We start from the raw sequence: 20,912 nt of genomic DNA on the forward strand, positions 1-20,912 counted from the left end.
TATGGTCCCACAGAAGGTTCTACTAAGGTAGAAGTGGAGGAATTTTTTGACGCTCTAGAAAAAGCAACTGACACAATGAAAAAGGAAAAGTTGGTCCTTGTTAGGGATCTAAATAGCAGAGTAGGAAATGATTGTGAGACATACAAAAATATTTTGGGAAAATTTGGAGAAAAGAGCAAAGCTAATAATAATGACAAATATCTGTTGGATTTCTGCTCAGGACATGGACTGGTTATTACTAACACCATGTTCCAACATAAAAATGTGCACAAATTCACATGGAGAGAAGAGGCTAGGAATAAGAAAAGTCTCATTGACTATGTTATTATTGATAGTGATGTTTTCTCCCTGGTGCAGGACACCAGAGTGTACAGAGGATTTGAAATTGGAAGTGATCACTATTTAGTCTTGAGCAGGATAAAATTGAATTTCATATTGAAAACAATAACATGTAAGAAAGTTTTAAAGCGAATAAAAGTTGAGCAGCTCTCAGATGTGAACTGTAGACTAAAATACAGAAATATTATTGAAAAGAAAATGAAAGAGTTTGAGAACAGGAATCAAACCTTGGAGATTCAGTGGCAAACTCTGAAGGAAACATTGATTGATTCTGCCAGAGAGGCATGTGGTGAGGTTGTGTGCAAGGATAAAAAAATCAGAACTCCCTGGTGGACACAGGAAGTTAAAAGAGGCAGTGAAGGAAAAGAAGAAAGCATATCAAAAGTTCCTGGCAAATAAGTCAGCTTTTACTCTTACAGAATACAGAGACAAATGTAAGAAAGCTAAACAGTGTGTAAAACTAGCTAAACAAAAGTCATGGGAGGACTTTGGCAAGAATATAGAAAATAAATATCAAGAAGGTGGCAAAATATTCTGGAGGTTGTTGAAGAAGCTTAGGAATGGAGGAAAGAGTGCTGTAAAAGGAATTAGAGATGATAAAGGTGAAATGAAAACAGGAGAAAAAGATATCCTTGAAGTATGGAGTAATTACTTTGAAAAACTGCTAAATGAAACAAGCAGTGATGACAGCACAGTGATAAAAAACACTGACCAGGCATGCAGTCAGGAATACATATCCATACTTGAAGTAGAAAAAGCCATCAAAGGCTTGAAATGTGGAAAGGCAGCGGGAGTAGATGATATTCGACCAGAAATGCTGAAGTATGGTGGTATAAGAGTCTTACAGTGGCTGCACTGCATATTTCAGAAAGCCTGGACAGAGGGACGAATTCCCGATGATTGGAGTAGAGCTCTCATAGTACCCATATATAAAAAGGGAAATAAAAGTGCATGTGAGAATTACAGAGGTATTTCCCTACTGAGTGTTCCTGGCAAGATCTATGCAAGTATACTTGAGAAACGGTTGAGAAGAATTGTGGAAGAAAAGCTTGGTGAAGAACAAGCTGGATTCAGGCCAAATAGAGGCTGTCAGGATCAGATCTTCACTTTACGACAAATAGTCGAGAAAGCATGGGAATATAACAAAGATCTGTATTTAAGTTTTGTCGATTTGGAAAAGGCATATGACAAGGTGCCAAGAGAGAAGCTATTCAATACGCTGCAGTTATATGGTGTCAATGGGGCATTATATCAAGCAATACTTAGTCTTTATTTGAGTTGTGAGTCAGCAGTTAGAATTGAAGGAAGTACAGGAAGATGGTTTAATGTTAAATCTGGTGTGAGACAGGGATGTACATTATCCCCTCTGTTATTAATTAGCTATATGGATCACATTATGAAGGAATGTGGTATTAAATCTGATATCAAAATTGGAGATGTTAATGTCAGCTCTTTGCTTTATGCAGATGATGTTATACTTCTAAATAAATCCGCTACAAGTCTGCAAGATTCTGTGACTAAATTGAATAGCTGTTGTAATAGATATGGTATGAAGGTCAGCAATAAAAAGACAAAGACAATGAAAATAGGCAGAATCATTGAAAATGTCAACTGTGTTGTGAATGGAGAACCTGTGGAACAAGTAAAACATTTCAGCTACTTAGGCACAATTTTTACTGAAGATGGTAAACTAAATATAGAAATAGACAACAGAATCAGCAAAGCTGGTATGGCGGGAAGTCAATTGAATAAATTCATATGGAATAAGAAAGAAATTAGTCGGAACACTAAATTAGCTTATACAAGACAGTGTTCAAACCAATTTTAACTTATGGATCTGAGAGCTGGGTCAGAAGTAAAACACTTGACCAAAGACTAGAGACTGCAGATATGAGTCCTGAGAAAGATTAGAGGCGTGAACAGATGGCATCAATGGCAATATCATATTAAAAATGACAATATTAGGAAAGAACTTGACATTGTCAGCATCCAGGAATGCGTTAGCAGAGCTAATCTCAGATGGTATGGTCACTTAAATAGAATGGGAGAGGAAAGATTAGCAAAACAAGTGTTCTCTGCCAGGTTGGCAGGAAAACGACCCAGAGGAAGACCAAGATATAGGTGGAGTGATACGGTACAAAGTGCCTTAGACGATAGAAATATAAGATCTGATAATGTTGGAGTTTTGACAAGTAACAGACTGATTTGGAGGAAAATTGTTGATAGGAAGTTAGTAATGATGTAATTTTTCATGTAGTACTGTCATATCCTGTACACCCCTTGAGGGTACATGGCAGGAATTTGATGATGATGATGATGATGATGATTTAATTTTATTAACCATGTACATAGTTTTTAGTTTCAATAAATATATATTATTTATTTGGTCTTGAGTTAATCATTTCCTGGATTCTAAAAGGAACAGAAGTTAAAACTCATTGCACCAATTGGATATTGAACTCTAGACACAGCTCTTGTAAGCTGACTTAACACTGAGAGTGAAAACAGTAAGATGCACCTATAAGAACTGCATCCAGTGTGCACACATATACATAAATAAACAAATACAGCAACATCATCTTTTACTTGAAATATGTGAAACACTACAAAATCCAAACCTTAATTGCTCCGATTGTACATCAATTTCAAATTTTTGGGAATTGACCAGCATTAACTGTTCATAATTAAAAAACAAACAAAAAAACCTTAATATATTTTTTATTAGGTTATTTAAATTTATTTGCAGAACTTTCTCCAATTGTTCCTATGAACTCTATTAGTGCATTCCTATCTAATGAATACAGATAAGTAAGCACATACTATGTGACTCATCATATGATTCACATTTTGAATGTACTTACTCTTCTTCCTTTTTCTCCCTGACAATATGCATGTTACAATAGATGAAATACACTGAAGTTTTTTTGTTTTTTTTTAAATAAATTGTATATTTTCTCAATGTGCATTAGCCATATTTTTTAAGTGTTTAAAAATAAGAAATTTCTATTGGAAGTGAGTTATGACTGATGCTGTCAGTATTGCATTAGATGACCAAAATATTAAATTTGAAAATACTGGACACCTCATAAATAACAGATTAATTTGGAAGAAATCATGTATAGGAAGTTAGTTATAATACACACACTTAATCATGCAGTGCTATCATAGTATCCTGTATACTATCCGAGGGAAAGTTACATCTAAGGAATGTGATGACGACGATGATATAATTTATAAATCTGTGTTATATTAAAAGAGATATTTATAATAAACTATAAAACAGTAATAAAATTAATATTAAACAAAGCAATATACAGGGAGGTTTTTGCAGATACTATTTATTATATTTTTATAAGGGAAGTCTCATTTCAGTTGTGAACTTCAACTCTAGAAGACAATCATGATTACATAATACAAATGTAATAAGTTACTTATTGTCCTTGTAAGATATGTGAACATCAGAAGTCATTTTTACACTCTTTGATGGAGTATAATAACTTTCTAGGAGCGCAACATATGCTTCAAACATATTTTTAAAATTTGCATAAAATACCCTTTGAAATTATGTCATTTAAGACACTGGCTAGTGTATGATGGGAAAAGGTAATGCTGTGATGCAATACAGATAGCTACACAACAGTTCTCTGTTAGCATATAATACACAGTCTTGCCAAAAATACTGTTACAACTTTTGCACAACCTGGCCCTGGCCCACAGAATTGCACGAGCCTGGTTCTGTTAATGGTGCTGTGTGTAGCCAACATTTGCGTGTTTATCAGTAGAGAGGGAGTTGTCTAGCTGTATGGGTTAATGTGGAGTGGGGAGATTATGAAAAGTGTGCAGCTGTAATTGCACTTTGCAAAGTTGGACTGCAGCCACCTGTTATTTTCACAACATGCTAAAAACACTCAGGTCAGTAAGATGTTTGTGTATTAGACTATTAACCAGTATAATAATACACAAAACGTATCTGACCATCAAAGAACAGGTAGGTCACACTACGTTAGGATGTAACAGCTTGTGAGGGCCATGCCTCCGCCATAATCCTGTGAGAATGCAGAAAGTGATGTTGCAAGAGATGACTATTTCACAAAGAATGATGTCATGTGTACTAACTGATGATCTGGGATTGAGAGCCTATGGTCATTCTACTGGACACTTCCTTATACTACAATTTATAAAGCAGAGGGTGATAAAATCAAAGGCACTTTTACAGTGGTACATGAACAGTAGACACAGAAATAGCCTCTTCACAGATGAGAAGATTTTCATCACTGAAGCGTCATTTAACTGCCAAAATGATATATGACCTGGATGGTTGTACAGCACCAAGAATTCAGAGTGATGGTTTGGTAGGGGCCAGCATATCAAGGGGAGGGGATATCCAAGTTGCATTTTTGCAAGAAAGGGGACAAAACCACTGCCAAAGTGTATCAAGGCATCGTGTTGGAACATGTGGTATGGTCCCTGAACAATACCTTGTTTCACGGTAGGAGGCAGTGGACCTTCCATCAGGACTCAGCCCCTGAACACAAGGCAAGGCCCACACAACTGTGGTTGGAAGCAAATGTGCCCAACCACATATCCGCATCTGCTTGGCTGCCTGGAAGTTCTGATCTGAATCTGTTGGACTTCAAATTGTGGTTGGAGATTGAGAGTAGCCTGCAAGAAACAACACCCTCAGCATCACCAGCCTGAAAATGGATTTGGAGAGTGTAATGGCAGCATTTCTGTTGGATGTTGTGCTTGCCACTGTTGATATGTGGCCTCACAGACTTTGGTTATGCATGAAGGAAAAGCATGGGGGGGGGGGCATTTCGAACATTGAGTGATGCTATATACACATTATACATGTGGTTTGTATGTGCTGAAAGCTGTAAACGATTTACTGATAGACTAAGGGTTTATGAACTGTTCAAGTTGTGACAGTATTTATGGCTAGACCAGGTAGGTGCAAAACATATTTTTGAAATTAGCATAAAAAAGCAGTTATAATCAGGGTTCCAGAAATATAACTTAAATCTACTAGCCACAAAAATTTTTTACTTGCACGCGGCATTGTTATTGTCATGTTGGAGTTAGAAAGGCTCTGAGAGTGAGAGGAATAGAATGGAACCAAGCCAGAAAACTCACACAAAATAGGAATGGAGAGTGCTCTACAAACCTCGACACTGTAAAGATAGAAGAGGAGGATTAAGTAACCTGCAGCTTGCCTGTACTTATATGAGTATTTTTGTGTCAACATGTTACTCTCTAGCTTAATTTATTTTTGTAACCAAATAGATAATAATAATAACAACAGGGCTCTAGCATTGATGTATTAAGGTTGTTTTTTTCCCACCAGAGGTCAGGCCAGTAGTTTTAACAGTTGATCAAATCAATATACCATGCAGATTGTAGTGCAGCTTGTTTCTTTGTATATATGTGTATAGTCCAGACGATAGCTGATATTTTTGTTACTTACTAACTTACCTGATTCTGTGCTCTGTTTCTTATTTTGCTGTTTAATTTTTTTTTCCCTCTTCCTTATGTTCATTTAAATGCCTCTTCACATATTGTAATTCCCACGTCATCTCTATGATAATCTACTTTAATTTCAGTATTTTGGAGGCCAATTAATTTTCAATAACTTTCACAATATCTCCAATAACCTCCTTAGTGGGATAAGCCTTCTTGTTCTTGACTTCACTGCTCTTCTCAGCAAGTTTCTTGTGTGTTTTTGGCACCATTTTAAACTATACTTATTATTGTAATATCTTAACAAAAATATATTATAAAACACTAATTTTCTAAGGGAAAAACACAATAAAACAGAAAAAATCACCAATTTTACACAACCAATTCACTGACCAACCCCAATGTAGCCTCGAACCCCATAAATCAATATATATATCAATATATATTTTATTATATTATATTATAAATAAATATATTTTGAATGCATTTAGAAAGAAGCTAAAAATTCACTAAGAACTTGTCTCTGATAATTTTGTGGTAAGTGGGCAAGAGCATTTCTGGAGCCCTGGTTATAATCATGCATTAGTTAACAATGTAGGGGAAAAAAAAAAGAGTGATATGGATTTACAAAATCTTCATTTGTTTATTGCTAATAAAAAAATGAAGGTTTTTTCTTCTATTTATAATCCACATCACTCTGTGGGTATTTCTGGTATTAATGGTAAATTCTATGGCTACAACACTTGGTGTGGTGGCTATAGAGTTTATTATTTAGGAGATTATTTTGGAAGTTTTTTCCCCCACTTGGATAGACTATAAATTATATATTTAATTTAATCCTTTATCCAAGTGTAAGCAAACAAAGTCTGCACCTGATGTATCTTCAGGACTGGGGCAACTCATGGCAAAGGTGGACTGAGTTCTCATCACTTTCCTTAATATTCCATAATGCAAAGCACATCTTGTGGATGTGCAAACTTTGTTTGCTTACACTTGAATAAAGGATTAATTAAATATATAATTTATAGTCTAACCAAGTGAAAAAAGCTTCCAACATCTTTCTCTAATCCAGAGTAATATAATAATAAGGTGTGACACCTTTTGGCAACTGGCATATGGAAATATGACTTCTGCATTGCATCAACCTTGGTATCACCTCTGGGTCTTGCTCTCACTGAAGAGACCTAAGGTCAAGTTTTCAAGGTCAACGTATGTCTCCGAGTTTGGACTACCTTAAGGATCACTTGTAAGCAGAATTCCAGTAGCAGAGCAGTTGCGGTTCAAGGTCAGAGCGTCCGGTTACTTTTGAGGATTCCAGTGGCAGACCACGAGATCCCCGAGAGAGCTCCAGAAGTTTCCTTTCAATGTTCTTAAGGCTTGGATTGTGCTCCTGCGGTCGTCCGAAAAGCTCTAAGCTGGTGGTAAGACTGACATCAGTGGTAAGAATTGCTTTATTTGTTCTTTTGGCTTTTTTGTTTTCAATTCACGGCCCTTCCGTTTTGACCAACGCAAATTGTATGGGAACTTACTTTCGTGATATAGGGACGTCCTCTCTTTTTTAAAACAATGTCTTCGGTTTTACCAAGCATGAGAACCCCCGGTTTCGAAAGAGACATAGAGATCCATAAGAGAACCTTTGCGAAAACCATCATAGATAGAGTGGGAGCGGACAAAATTTCCGGTTTTACACCGTATGTGTGTGTGTGTGGGGGGGGATATCACGTCTTTTGCGCGAATGCTGCAACACGTGAGCAACTGCTGAGTGGTATAGAGTGCAATGGGAAAGTCTTTCATCCTTTTGTGGTCAGAAGTGTTGCAAAAACAGTCAAAATAGAAAGGTTCCCGTTAGAATATCTAGAAGAAGATAAAGATATCATAATCAAAGTTTTCTCGAGATGGGGAGCCGTGAAGGACATAAAAATTGGCATGGATGCTGAGGTTCCTCAGTGGAAGTCGGGAGAGGTCTCATTCTCGATCATGATGAAGTAGGAAATCCCAAACTTCGCCATGATCGGATCAGCCTGGGTGATGGTTAGCTATCCGGGTGTAAAAAGGCAGTGCTTTCGGTGCGGATCACTGGAGCACTTAGGCGCGGACTGCCCCAAGAACAAGTGCAGGACATGCGCTATCCCAGTGTGAAGCACCCTGTCTGAAATGTAGGAACACCACCCACAAAATCAACGTTTGTCCTAGTCGGACACTTGCAGAAAAAGCAGGAGGCACTATTTCACCAATCACAGAAGCTACAAGGCAAGACTCACTGACCGCAGACAACACAGCTACAGGCACAAACATCTTAGACCCGGACGTCTTTCCAGCACTCACAGCATTAAATGAAATAGAAACAGAAAACGAAGAGAAAACAGATGATGCTCTCCCCAATCGGCCTCACAAGAAATGGTATAATGAAAGCGACGAGACATCAAGTGAGGACGAAAAAGACTCGAAGAGCCAGAAAAAAGATAAAACTACAACAACAGAAGCTTTTAAGAAATCTCCATGCAAAAACCCAGAACGTATGAAGAAAAAAGAAGGAAAAGAAAAGAAAAAAAAAGACAAGGTTGTGAATTCGGAAGATGCCATCATTACTGGAAAAACGAACAAACAAGAGAGCCCAAAGGAAACAGAAAGGGTAACCACACGATCAGCGAAGAAGACCAAAGATTCGTCGGTCAAAAAACCACCTACTAACAACACACGAGCTGAAATTGAAACAATGGAGGAACAAGGAGAGGTCTCAGAAGTAATAGGACAACCTCATAATGGAACTCCAGGCAAAACAGAAACAAGGGCAATACCAGAACCCACAGAGATCCCCTATGTGAAAGCGAACTCATTATTACTGCATTATCTCAAAGGGGACTCCGAGCAGAAGAATCTGCTAAAAAAGGGGATAAAATCGACAGTGAGGATTGCTACCCAGGCCCGAATGGAGGCGATGAAGTGGAGATAGCTTTGCGCAGAGCCCTTGCAGCGGCAAATTACTACGGTAATGGCAAGCTACCCGCGCTAATCCTTAAAACCTACAATAGTGAACAGGAAGAATTAATTTTCGACATTTCGAAAAGGCTCTAGATTATTAGTACAGCTCTGCTAGTAAAAAAAAAAAAAAAAAAAAAAAATTAAGTTTTGTTTCTGTTTGGTCCACATAGGAGAGGATGTATCCTGTGAACCTGGGCTGCGAAGGCCTACATCAAGGCGGTGCAGCTCCTTGCGGGCTGCATCACCCAGGCCAGGCTCTTCCCCCGCTTCTTTCAGTCTTAAATTGGTTATTCATGTCACCCAGCTGTTTCTTACTTTAGGTTTGTCCTTGCTAATTGCACTGTTTTTTTGAAACAGTGTTTCTTTGAAAAAAAAAAAAAAAAATTAAAAAAATGTAATTTTAATCACTTTAAACTTAATCTATTGTTTTTTTTTCCTGGAACTTACTCCCTGCGAAACCGAAGAACAAGTAACTTTAGAGTTAGCATATTTATTAAGCAAGAAGTTTAATAAGTGACAACAACAATCACCAGCTAATAGCAATTTTTAAATAGCGGTCAAAAGCAGGTGGTTGACGGATATCCTCTACAAACACCTGATAAGTTTTTTTTTTTGATTTGGACAAAGTTAAATGTGAACCTCAGGGTTTTGGGTTTATTTTTAAATTTGTTTTATGTATGGTAATTTTTTCTTTATATTAAAAAAAAAAAAAAAAAAAAGAACAGGTAACAGGAGGTTATGTATATAGACTTCTTAGCCAAACCCACATTGTGGAACGGCTAAAACAGGTCGACTGAGGCCTCTTTTATCTCCTACTATCCTACTCTAACTTTCGTTCTTTCCCCTCACACTGTCTGCTGATCCCTCAGCATGCTTTTTACTCCAAAGGCCGATGATGAGAAACATGAACTCCCATTCGACCTCAACAAAGGTCAAAACTGGTCTGGGTAGTGACTCTTCCTATAATGCATAGCATTATACATGTCTGCAAGAGATGTGCTTTGCATTATGGGATACTAAGGAAAGAGATGAGAACTCAGTCCGCATTTGTCACAAGTTGCTCCAGTCCTGAAGATACTTCAGGTGCAGACTTTGTTTGTTTACACTTGGATAAAGGATTAAATTAAATATATAATTTATAATCTAACCAAGTAACATCTCTAATCCAGAGTAATTTAATAATAAGGTGACACCTTTTGGCAACTAGCATAAGGAAATATGACTTCTGCATTGTTTCAACCTTGGTATCACCTCTGGGCCTGGCTCCCACTGATGAGACCATTAAGAGTCAAAACTGGTTTGAAGCTTGGGTGATGGATGGATGGTAATGCTGTAGCCAATGAAGTTCTAACTGAGGCTCGGCTGTTGCTGTTACTCAGGTGGAGGCGTAATGGATGGCAATGCTGTAGCCTGTGAAGTTAAATGAGGCATGGCTGTTGCCCCTCAGATGAAATATGAATGGTTCTGCTCTGTGGTGGGGTGAGATTGGCACTGGGTAGAGCCAAACGCTGAGAGTCTTCTCAGTGACAGGGTGAGCTAGTTACTGAAGGGAAGAATACTGAGTTTTGATCCTTTGGGTTGCTCATTGTTTGGTGATCTGGCGATCTCATGAGTTTTTGGAGAGGTAATCCCGCAGTTAATACAGGAAAACCGGTCTGGGGGTAATGACCCTTCCCATAATGCATAGCACTATACATGTCTGCAAGGAGATGTGCTTTGCATTATGGGATACTAAGAAAAGTAATGAGAACTCAATCCACCTTTGCCACGAGTTGCCCAAGTCCTGAAGACACTTCAGGTGCAAACTTTGTTTGCTTACACTTGGATAAAGGATTAAATTAAATATATAATTTATTTAGGAGATTACTTGATGTAAACCGCTGAGAATTATATACACATACAGGGCTTGACAAATTATACAAAAATCCTATCTGCCACACAGAAAATTTATTTGTTTAAGAATCCCATTTTTTTTAAATACGATCTAAGCCAATAGGAGTTCCACAAAATGATTAATAGTATTGTACTATGGCTGGAGTTTTTTTTTTTTTTTTTTTTTTTTTTTTTTTTTTTTTTTTTTATTAAATAAAAAATATTCGTAAAATGGTGTGGACATCTAATGATGAGAATAAATTTAGAAAGAACATCAAGAAATGAAATTTGAGAGACCAAAAGGGAAATAACAGATGAAGAGACAGATATGAGAAGATTTAGAAAAAGAAACCTGAACTAGGTGCAGTGTTCACGAAGGAGGAATTTGGGAAAATAGAAAGAAATGGAGAGATCTGATCCACCAGACCTGACAGTTTCTGTTGAACGGTTGTTGCCAAAGAAAAAATATTCTATTTTGTTCAGTCTGCAGATATTCACCACAGGCAAGTGAATGAACTGTCGAGCCCTATATTATAGATATGAGGATACACAGCAGAAGATACTAAGCTCAATTTAACTGCTGACTTACATATAAGCTATATATATATATATATATATATATATATATATATATATCATCATCATGCTTTTCGAGGATTTAGGCCTAGCATGGCCTGTTCTAGCCTTAGAAGTCATCGTTTAAGAGGACGTCCTGTTTTCTTTTTCCTAATGGCTTGTACTTTAAGGCTTGTTTTGGTAATCTTTCTGTTTTCATTCTTTGAACGTGTTCCATCCATTTATGTTTATATTTTTTAATTTTTTCTATTACTGGTTCTTGGTTTAATTCTTTCATAATTTCTTTGTTTCTTTTGTGATCAAATAGGGTATACTTTGCAGTTTTTCTCATAAACTTCATTTCCGCTGTTATTAATCTTTGTTTGTCTTTTTGTTTTATTGTCCAGATTTCACTTCCATACATTAAGACTGGTAGGGCTAATGTATTGTATACTTTTAGTCTGGTTTGTTTTTGAACTAGGTTTGGTTTAAATATAGAGTTAATTACACCTGTTATTTTTAAATATTTTGCAATTTTTACATTTATATCTTTTTCATTTTCATATGTGATCATACATCCTAGGTAGTTGAATGAATTCACCTGTTCTAAGATCTTGTTATCTGATATATATATACACAGTAAAAACCCCATTTTTACGTTCCCGCCATTTATGTCATTTTCCGTCCTATCTTAAGGCATATTTTTACGATATATTGTTTCCCCACCATTAACAATTTAACGTGGACATTATTTCCCATGATTTGCGGATTTTTCTTGGGTGGCAACACTGATTTTCAAATCGATTTCTGCAGAAATTTGCACATTTCTGTTCCCAGGTGGCATTGCTTTCAGCTGTAGTTTTGTTTCTGCCATCACAGTGACTTGACGCTTGCAGCAGCGATGTAGCGAAGAGTAATACCATGATTTTTCAATCAAAGTACGAATTGATAACGTGAAGTTTTCATATCAGTAATTTTAAACTGTCAGTAGCTCGTGGTACCTGTAACGTGCTGTGATGTGATTTCACATTCACAATGCTGTGTTGAAATCGTGAACAAGGATCATACACAAATTGTGAAATCACATTAACACTTCTACCAAGTAACAATTATTACTCGTGAATATCAGATATCAGTGAATAAACCACAGTTCATGAAATATCGCTTCACTAGCTTGCAGTGTCGGTGTTCATAGTTGCAATTCGGAAGCACGTGTATATTGCAGAATTTCTGCTACATAATTTAGTGTGTGATAGTTGCTTTCAAGTTGAGTTGGTGGATGATCCATGTTAGTAACATACAGAAAAAAAGACAGAAAATGTATTTCGGTAGAAGAAAAGATGGCAATTCTGTGACATGTAGATTGGCATGCTGGAACACGTGTGCAATTAGCAAAAAGATCTTGGACTCTCTGTATACAAGATCTTTCGAACAGGCTAAGCATTGAACTCAATGCAAAGCAATCTGGCGCTATGTCAAAAAAATGAAAATATATCTGGACATTGACGTACGATGAACTGGACAAACTTGTGGAGGAGTGGTTTGTTTCTACAAGAACATCTGGGTTCTCGTTTCGGAACAATCGGGTATTCCAGTCAATGATATTATACTCCGAAAGCCCTTGAATTTGCTGCAAGGTTGAGGATTAATGGTTTTAATGTGTCAAATGATTGGATTGATTGTTTCAAGACTCGTCACAATATTTTGTATAATCAAGTGTGTGGAGAAAGTAATAGTGTTGCAGGGGGAAACTGTAAACCAGTGGAAACACGAATTAAAGACTATTATTCAGGACTACGAACCGAAAAATATTTTCAATGCTGATGAAACTGGGCTCTTTTATAACATTCTGCCAAGTAAAACATTGTGTTTTAAAGGAAAGAAGTGTCACGGTGGAAAACTCAGCAAGCAGAGGATAACTGTTTTGCTCATGGTCAATGCTGATGGATCAGAAAAATTACCTCCTGGTAAATTTAAAAAAGTCAAGATGTTTTAAGAACATGAAAAATCTGCCTACTAAGTATGATGCCAACAGCACAGTGGATGACCAGCAGCATCTTCACATCCACCATGCATGCTCTGGATGCTAAAATGGGGGCAAATCACCGCAAAATACTACTAATGCTAGACAAATGTCCTGCACATCCTGAAGATTTGCAGCTCAGAAACATTAGATTAGTGTTTTTTCCCCCTAATTGTACAAGTGGGCTTCAGCCATTAGATCTGGGCATCATCCATGCATTTAAATGGAAATATAGAAAAATGCTTGTTGAAAAAGTTGTGTTTATGCATGATAATGGTACAGACCCAAAACAAATGACCATATCAATCCTTGATGCCATGCTTTATGTAGCCAAAGTATGGTTGCATGTTACTCCTGAAACCATATCCAACTGTTTCCAGAAGGCAGGAGTTACGTTTGTGGAAGAGGAGGAACAACTACAGGAGGAAGAAGAAGATATGTCAGAGCCCAACAACTGATATGTGATGGATGAATCTTCCTCATTTCAAGACTATGTTGATGCTGGTGTGATTACATCAATGGTACCAAGTGTAGAAGACATCCTTTCCAACCACTTTGGTGAAGAAGACTGTGATCAAGAACCTACTGTCCCTACCAGTAAAGAAGCAATGGAAGATATCGCTGTTTTGAAGCAGTATATTGCATGTGCATCAAGAGAAGATGGGACATTTAATGCCTTATACACTGTGGAGAGGCAGGTGGAACTAATAAGAGTGCAGAAAAAACAATCAACAATTAAAGATTTTTTTAAATAGATAAATGTAAGTAATTGTAAATTCATTTATTTTCAGTCATTAAATTTTGTAATCTAGTATGTAGAGTCACATACTAGCAGTAAGTCATCTTTTAGCCCCTTTTTTTAATGTTTTTTTACATTTCCTGATATTTACACTTTTTTTCCATCAGTCTCCTGGAAAGTGTAAAATATGGGTGTGTGTGTGTGTATATATATATATATATATATATATATATATATATATTGCTATCTAAAAACTTTCATTCATACCATACAATTTTAGTATTTTAATTATTTATTTTTAAATCTTTTGCACTTTCTCAAACGTCTTTTTTAAAATCAACAAAATTTAAATTAATATAAATAACTGTTCTCTTAATTATCTAAATATTTTAAGAAATCAAACTATATATTGATATGTGTAAATGAGGATATGAGAAAAATATATATAAATAAAACAAAAACCAATACAAATAGCAGTAGATATCTTGAGAACAGTGCAAAAAAGATATAATAGAAAATATACTGAGTATTAAAGAGAGCATCACACTGAAAAACAATTATAATAGGATAATTTGGCAATGTTTAAAGTCTGAAATATAAAGAGAAGAAACTATTGAGGCAGTAATTTGATTAAGCAAGAAGAAACAGGGAATATATGTACATATATATATTCATTTAGAAGAAATGTCTGAAAATCAGGAATGCTCTCTCATTCTCAAACTACTGATATTAACAAATATATTAATTAATACCGATATGGCACTTGATTAAGAAATTTTTTTTGATTCAATATTTTAAGTTGAAGAAAAAAAAACTTATAGGATTAAAAAAACAGCAGTCTTTTTTTGCATGAATGTTATTACAATATAATTTTACATCACTTTTTAAACAAAATGCTTACTTCTAATTATCTGTTCCACTTTCAGAATCACTGCAATTATATTCACTTGATACCAAACAGCGTTTAGATGAAATGCAGTCTTTTACTGAATTTTGTGTTGTAAAATTCTGTATGTTTTTATTCTCAAAATCTCTGTCTAACGATATTTCAGAGTTTAGTGTGTCTTCTTCGTTGATGTATTTTGAAATAACTTGCTGTTGTTCCTTTTCATTTTTCCTAATGATTCCAAGTTGTGTAGCAGATAAAGACTTGTTGAGTGTTTGCATTTTTTGTTGTGTAATAGTATGAGCTAATTTCATTTTATCAAGAGGAATTCTTGCAGTTGGCAGAAAACACTTTTCATCTGCTGAAGTCGAAAAAAGTGACCTTGATTCAATTTCATCTCTTTTTTGCTTCTGTTTCTCTTCAAATGCTATATTAACAAAACAAGAAAAAAAAGTCAAACCTGTTTTCACAATTTCAATTCCTCATAAGATAAATTCAGAAACTAATAAACAAAGAAGCAGACTTCAAATTAACCAGTAAATCCAGTTAATCTGAAGCCTCAAGAGGCTGAAAGGTATCAGCTTTGAATAAAAGAAATTCAAATAATATGGCATCTCCACAATAGTTTATCTTGTTGCCAATTGCTCATAATGTGGAAAGAGTAAAACCCCAAAAATTTATTAGACTTTACAATTAGCTCCTGTGATTTGCAGTCTCTTCTAATCTATTTTGCTTTTAAAAAAAGGTTAGAAGGTTAATCATTTAAAAAATATGAATATTCCTTAAATAATTTTTTGAAAGGAATATTCAAAAATCCATTTAATTTTCCAGCACAATACCATTTTGTACTATCTTGTATGAACAAATGAGAACTTCTTCTTCTTCCTCTTGTGCTTTTGTCCAATCTATTTGGGGTCATCCTTCTTATGTGATGTGATCTTACATGCACAATCCCAATCGACTTGTCATAGAAGCCTGATGTTGCAGGGGGGGGTATTTTTGTCTGTAGTAGTGTGTGTGTTTACGGGGCCGGTTTGCCTGTTCTGAGGAACAAAAAACCCGAGTTTGCAGAAGAAAAAACCCTAAACCTCTGTATGAGACCAGCTAACTCACCTTTAGTCAAAAGAGACCAGATAAAGGTTCCTCACATCATGGACAGGAATTGAACCCAGGTCTTTCTGACCAAAGGGTTTCATCTATGCTGACTGAGCTACAGAGGCTCTAAATGGGAACAACTTCTGATAACATATATTATAAGAGTTGGTACAACAGTAATGCTTCCTATTTTTTTATTTCTCAAAAAATATAATTTAACAATGGCTTTTACACAGATTAATCCATCATCTTTAGTCAGTATTCTGTCAATTTTTAACAAAGTTTCCATCATTCTCCACATACTTTAGCCACTGCCGAGTGAGACATCGTATGCCGACACCATAAGTCATTACTCCAATGTCAGAACTCTTCATCATGCACACAAAACAGTATTCAAAGGCTGCCAGATCTGGGGAAGATCAATCCAGTGAATCCAAATGTTGAAATTGCATTCCTTGTATGCAAATGAATAAGAAGTGTCTCTGACCTCAGTTACACACCACTCCAAGTATCTGACCCAGACATTTGAGTGGTGAAATCAAGCACAGTCAGACAATACTGCCGATGAAAGCAGACTGGTAAAATTGCCACTCTCCCCTCAAGTGTCTGACTGTGCTCATATTAACAGTATCGTCATTATACATATTTTTCAGATAGGTATGAATTTTCATTGAACTCATACCTTCCTCAGTTAGGAATTCAATCATCTTTCTTTGCTTTGAACATGCATCTGTAACAGCCACCATTTTGAACTACTCGTATTCATGTAACTGATTGCAGAATCATTGACTGTAGTGAAACTAGAGACTACTACTGTTCACTAATAAGAGAATGAAAATAAGAGACATTAATTTTGAACTGTCCCTCACATAAACAGACTTTGACTTGCATATGTATTAATTTCTAAATTTTGTAACACCTAACTGACAAAAAAGCTATTTTTATTTAAAAAATTAATGAATAAAATTCTGAAAAAAAAAAAAAAAAAAAAAACACGAGAAATGTTTTTCCGATGTCACTTCAAAGTGGCACGAATTTATTAATTTTACATTGTACTGAATCTTTTAATGATAGTGTCCAAAAATAAACGACTCTTCTTATGAATTCTAATTCTCACTTATCATCCCACCCCCAAGGAGACTTATTACTCTTTTTGATGTGATTATCTGCAAAAAGAGATTTTATATTATGTATTTTCATGGATTTATAGTATTCAATCTATTTACTGATATTCTGTATGAATATTGTTAATATTAAAATAGTATCTTGCAAGAACAATGGAGCAATGGCTTGTCCCACTGAAAAGGATCATGCCATTTTGGAAACTAACAAGGATATCAATATCAAGTATGAATTAACTTCAGAAATATTCTAGACTAAAGCAAATCACTAGATGGATAATAAGGGAATTAAAAAAAGTTGAAAAGCAATTAGAAAAGCATCAAAAGTACAAAAAGAAGAATAAGCAACAAAAATGCTGAATCAGGTAAGATTTCACACAAAGATAATCAGATAAGTAAAATTATAAAAACAAGGATATTGTATGGTATGGAGACTGAATCATAAAATATGAGGGGTGTTAAAATAAAAAATTTAATCAATACAATTGAAAAACAAAACTGAACCAGATAAACAGTGTATGTTTGTCTGGTTCAGACATTAAGGAAGTGCAAGGATGTCTGCTTAAGTCATTAGATAAGAATAGGAATATACAAGTTATCCAATTGGCTTACACAGACTACAGTAATGAGTTATACACAAAAGCATGAAGATAAGTTATTATGTCTGGACACAACTATGAGTAGAATCAGAACAAAAGGATAGAGTTTGTTGCCTTGGTGAACATGTTGGGGAACCTTAGATTGTAGGCATTAGGGAGACCTGGTTATCAAAGGTAGATAAACTAGTATTGAGTGTCAAGTTAGGTACAGTATTTTCTCAAGTAGCATGTGAGAGAAGATACTCGATGTCACAGAGTGTTGGATCACAGAATGTGATAAGATTTGAGGAGACTGGAGATCTTGAGAGAAAGTATACCAATATAAGGGATGGAAAGAGAAGTTCTAATTATGACCATTTTGCCTCCAGTTGATGACAGAGTAGTTTTTAAACTTTGTAGTTTACATGCTAAACTACAAAGCAGGCCAGTCTGAGGAATTGAGGAATACAGATTATGAAGACTGATTAAATTTCTGGACTGCAGATACTAATAAATAGGAGAAAGAGAGATGATATGAGTCAGACCTACAAACTTCTGCAAGGGTCATACAAGATACTAATAGACAGAATTTTTCATTTTATGGAGGCTGGAAAGAGGATGAGAAGACATCCATGGAAGTGGAGAATAATTCAGTGTAAAGGGGATGAGTGCTATATTTTTTTCTCATAAAGTGGTGTGTAATTGGAATGGATTACCTTTAGAAGTTGAGTGAAGGTAGTGTGAATACTGAATATGTATACTTTCAATGAGTAAAAACAATTATAAGAAGAAATATACTAGGTTTATTTGGCTGTAATAATAAATAAATGAAACCGACTAGTTTCGTTGCATATACTTGTGGCTTCTTCTGGGTTAGGATGAACAAAAAAACATTGTAAAAGACTAAGATGAACTATAACATTACTAAAATACCGAACATGTAGGAACCGTTACAATATAAGTTGAAAACAGAAACCATGTGGGACGTGGGAGTTGGCACAGGTTAGCTAATGTTCATTGACGTATGCAAGATAGTTGGTTGAAAACTGTGATGTGCAGAAAGCTCTAATGAGTGATTTCCAAATATCACACAGGATCATTCCTTTGTTCCTATTAAGTCTGCCTTGAGCAGATGACCACAGTTTATTTGATGTAGCAAGCAGTGAAGTTGTCTTCTATGTAAGCCATGGAGCTCTTATCCCATTCAATAACTAGGCCCGAGCTGTCTTCTCTATTATTATTGATCTCCAATATGCTCTTATTGTCTAATTTCCAAACTTCTAGATGTATGCCCTATGTAAGAAAGGTTAAGAACATGGAATATTATAAACCCTAGAATGTTTGTTGAAAAGGGGTTGCACTCTTTAGGTAGGCGAATGTAATAAACCTCATATAGTCAAAACAGGCTTCAAAAGCCATTCTTATGCCATGAGATTTGAGGAGACTGGAGATCTTGAGAGAAAGTCTATGAATATAAGGGATGGAAAGAGAATGTTCAGATTCTGTTGTGGAGCAGAAGCAGAGAATAGTATTTTTCGTACCATTTTCTTAGCATATCTGTTACTCACAAGTAGTTGGGAGAAGAGACCGTAATTCTTCCTTCAGTTTTTTTCATCTCTTGTAATGGAGACTGCCCATTTTTTTGAGTGTATGTATAATACCATTTTTGTGATATATGGTGCAATGAGGATGAGTGTAGATAACGACTTGTATGAGTGGGCTTGCAGTATATGCTAAGAGAGAAGTTTACTTCAGATTTTTTTTCGGAAATAAAACATCTAGGAAAGGTAATCTGTCTTCATTTTGAAGTTCCAAAGTGAATTTTATTTTATAGTGGAAGGAGTTGATAGACAAAAGAAACTCATGTAACTTTTCTTCTTAAGTAGTTTCTTCTATTTAGAGGTTAGCAATTACGATATGCCAGAGTGTCCATTCCTTTGATCTCTTAATAACTTTTGTTACCCATCCATTTCTTTACATCATCAACCCAAGAAGTTCTTGGACTATCAGGAGATTTTCTTCCTTCACTTTTTCCCTGCTGATCCTCTTAATGTGTCCTGCCACCTTGCATTTTCTCTTCATAAGGTCTTCCACGAGTGCTCTTTTGGTTCCCATTAACTTCAATGCCTCTTCATTAGTTTTTTTTCTCATTCCAAGAAATCTTCAGTGCTCTCCTATAGCACTACATTACAAAGGCCTGCAATTTCCTGATTATGGATTTTGTATATAATTAAAATAGCTAAGGCAAAAGCAGCATTCAGGAATATAAATTACTAATGACCTCTGGAATAAATAAACAGACTAAAATAGGAAAAATAAATTCATTTTTTATTAACCATAAAAAGGATTTTATTATTCTTATTTTAGTCTGTTTATTTATTCCAGAGGTCATTAGTAATTTATATTCCTGAATGCTGCTTTTGCCTTAGCTATTTTTGATTTCATTTCCATAACTGTTATTCCGTCTTCTGTAATCATTATTCCTAAATAATTATAAACCTTTACATTTTTAATAAATCCACTGATACTCTTTAAATTTGTGTTTTGTTACTGTTTTTTGCTTATTACCATATACTTGGTTTTAGTTGTATTTAATACTAAGCCATAATTCTGATTCTTTTTGATTAGTATTTCAACCATATTTTTTAACTCTGTTTTGGATTTCACTATGAACACCAAAGCATCAGCAAATCTCATATTGTTAGTTTTATTGCCATTTATTTTTATTCCTGAATTTTTTCATATTCTTTCATTATTATTTCATTGTACAGTGATACCTCGGCTAACGAAGATTTTTTCGTTGTTTTTCGGACTCGGTTAACAAATGTTTTAGTGGATGTGTGTGCTAACATAAAGCAGCAAACATGAACGGTCGGGCCATTCCAGGAACTTATCTTTTCCATCTGTATGTGTGTGTGTGACAAAGAAATGAGCTGACCACATCACATAATGGAGACCCACCAACCTAACTGGGTTGTTTACGTTCCAAAGATGTTTTGATGCAACTTCCTTTACCAGTCTGACTCTGAGGGAATTCTGGAAGGATCATTATCATATCCTTCATGCTATTCAAGTCATTGGCATGGCATGGGACGAAGTGTCAGTTAGGACACTTAATGCTGCCTGGAAAAAGTTATGGCCAGACTGCTGCAAGATAAAAAGTGCTGTTTCCAGTGTTCAAGATGCTGCTGAAAATGCTGACATTGTAGATAAGATAGTCTCCTTGGGCAAAGCATTACATGTAGAGGTAAATGAAGAAGATGTA

At 35.5% G+C, this 20,912-nt stretch overlaps 1 protein-coding gene across 3 annotated transcripts in view; it reads right to left on the bottom strand.

The window, feature by feature from the left end:
* LOC150092289 (coiled-coil domain-containing protein 130 homolog) overlaps positions 1-20,912 on the bottom strand; it is a 115,851-nt gene that overhangs the window by 19,653 nt on the left and 75,286 nt on the right. For 2 of the 3 annotated variants that reach the window (XM_090414952.1, XM_090414951.1), the window contains exon 7: positions 14,869-15,280. In XM_090414952.1, coding sequence (XP_090271078.1) covers positions 14,871-15,280 — 410 coding nt within the window. In that variant the 3' untranslated portion in view covers positions 14,869-14,870. Of the gene's footprint in view, positions 1-3,464; positions 5,511-14,868; positions 15,281-20,912 lie in introns of those variants that run through there. The other variant, XM_090414950.1, reaches the window with a different exon arrangement.

This window comes from Typopeltis vanoorti, chromosome 26, assembly GCF_054136105.1.
Source record: "Typopeltis vanoorti isolate ZY-2024b chromosome 26, IOZ_Tvanoo_1.0, whole genome shotgun sequence".
NCBI lineage: Eukaryota > Metazoa > Arthropoda > Arachnida > Uropygi > Thelyphonidae > Typopeltis > Typopeltis vanoorti.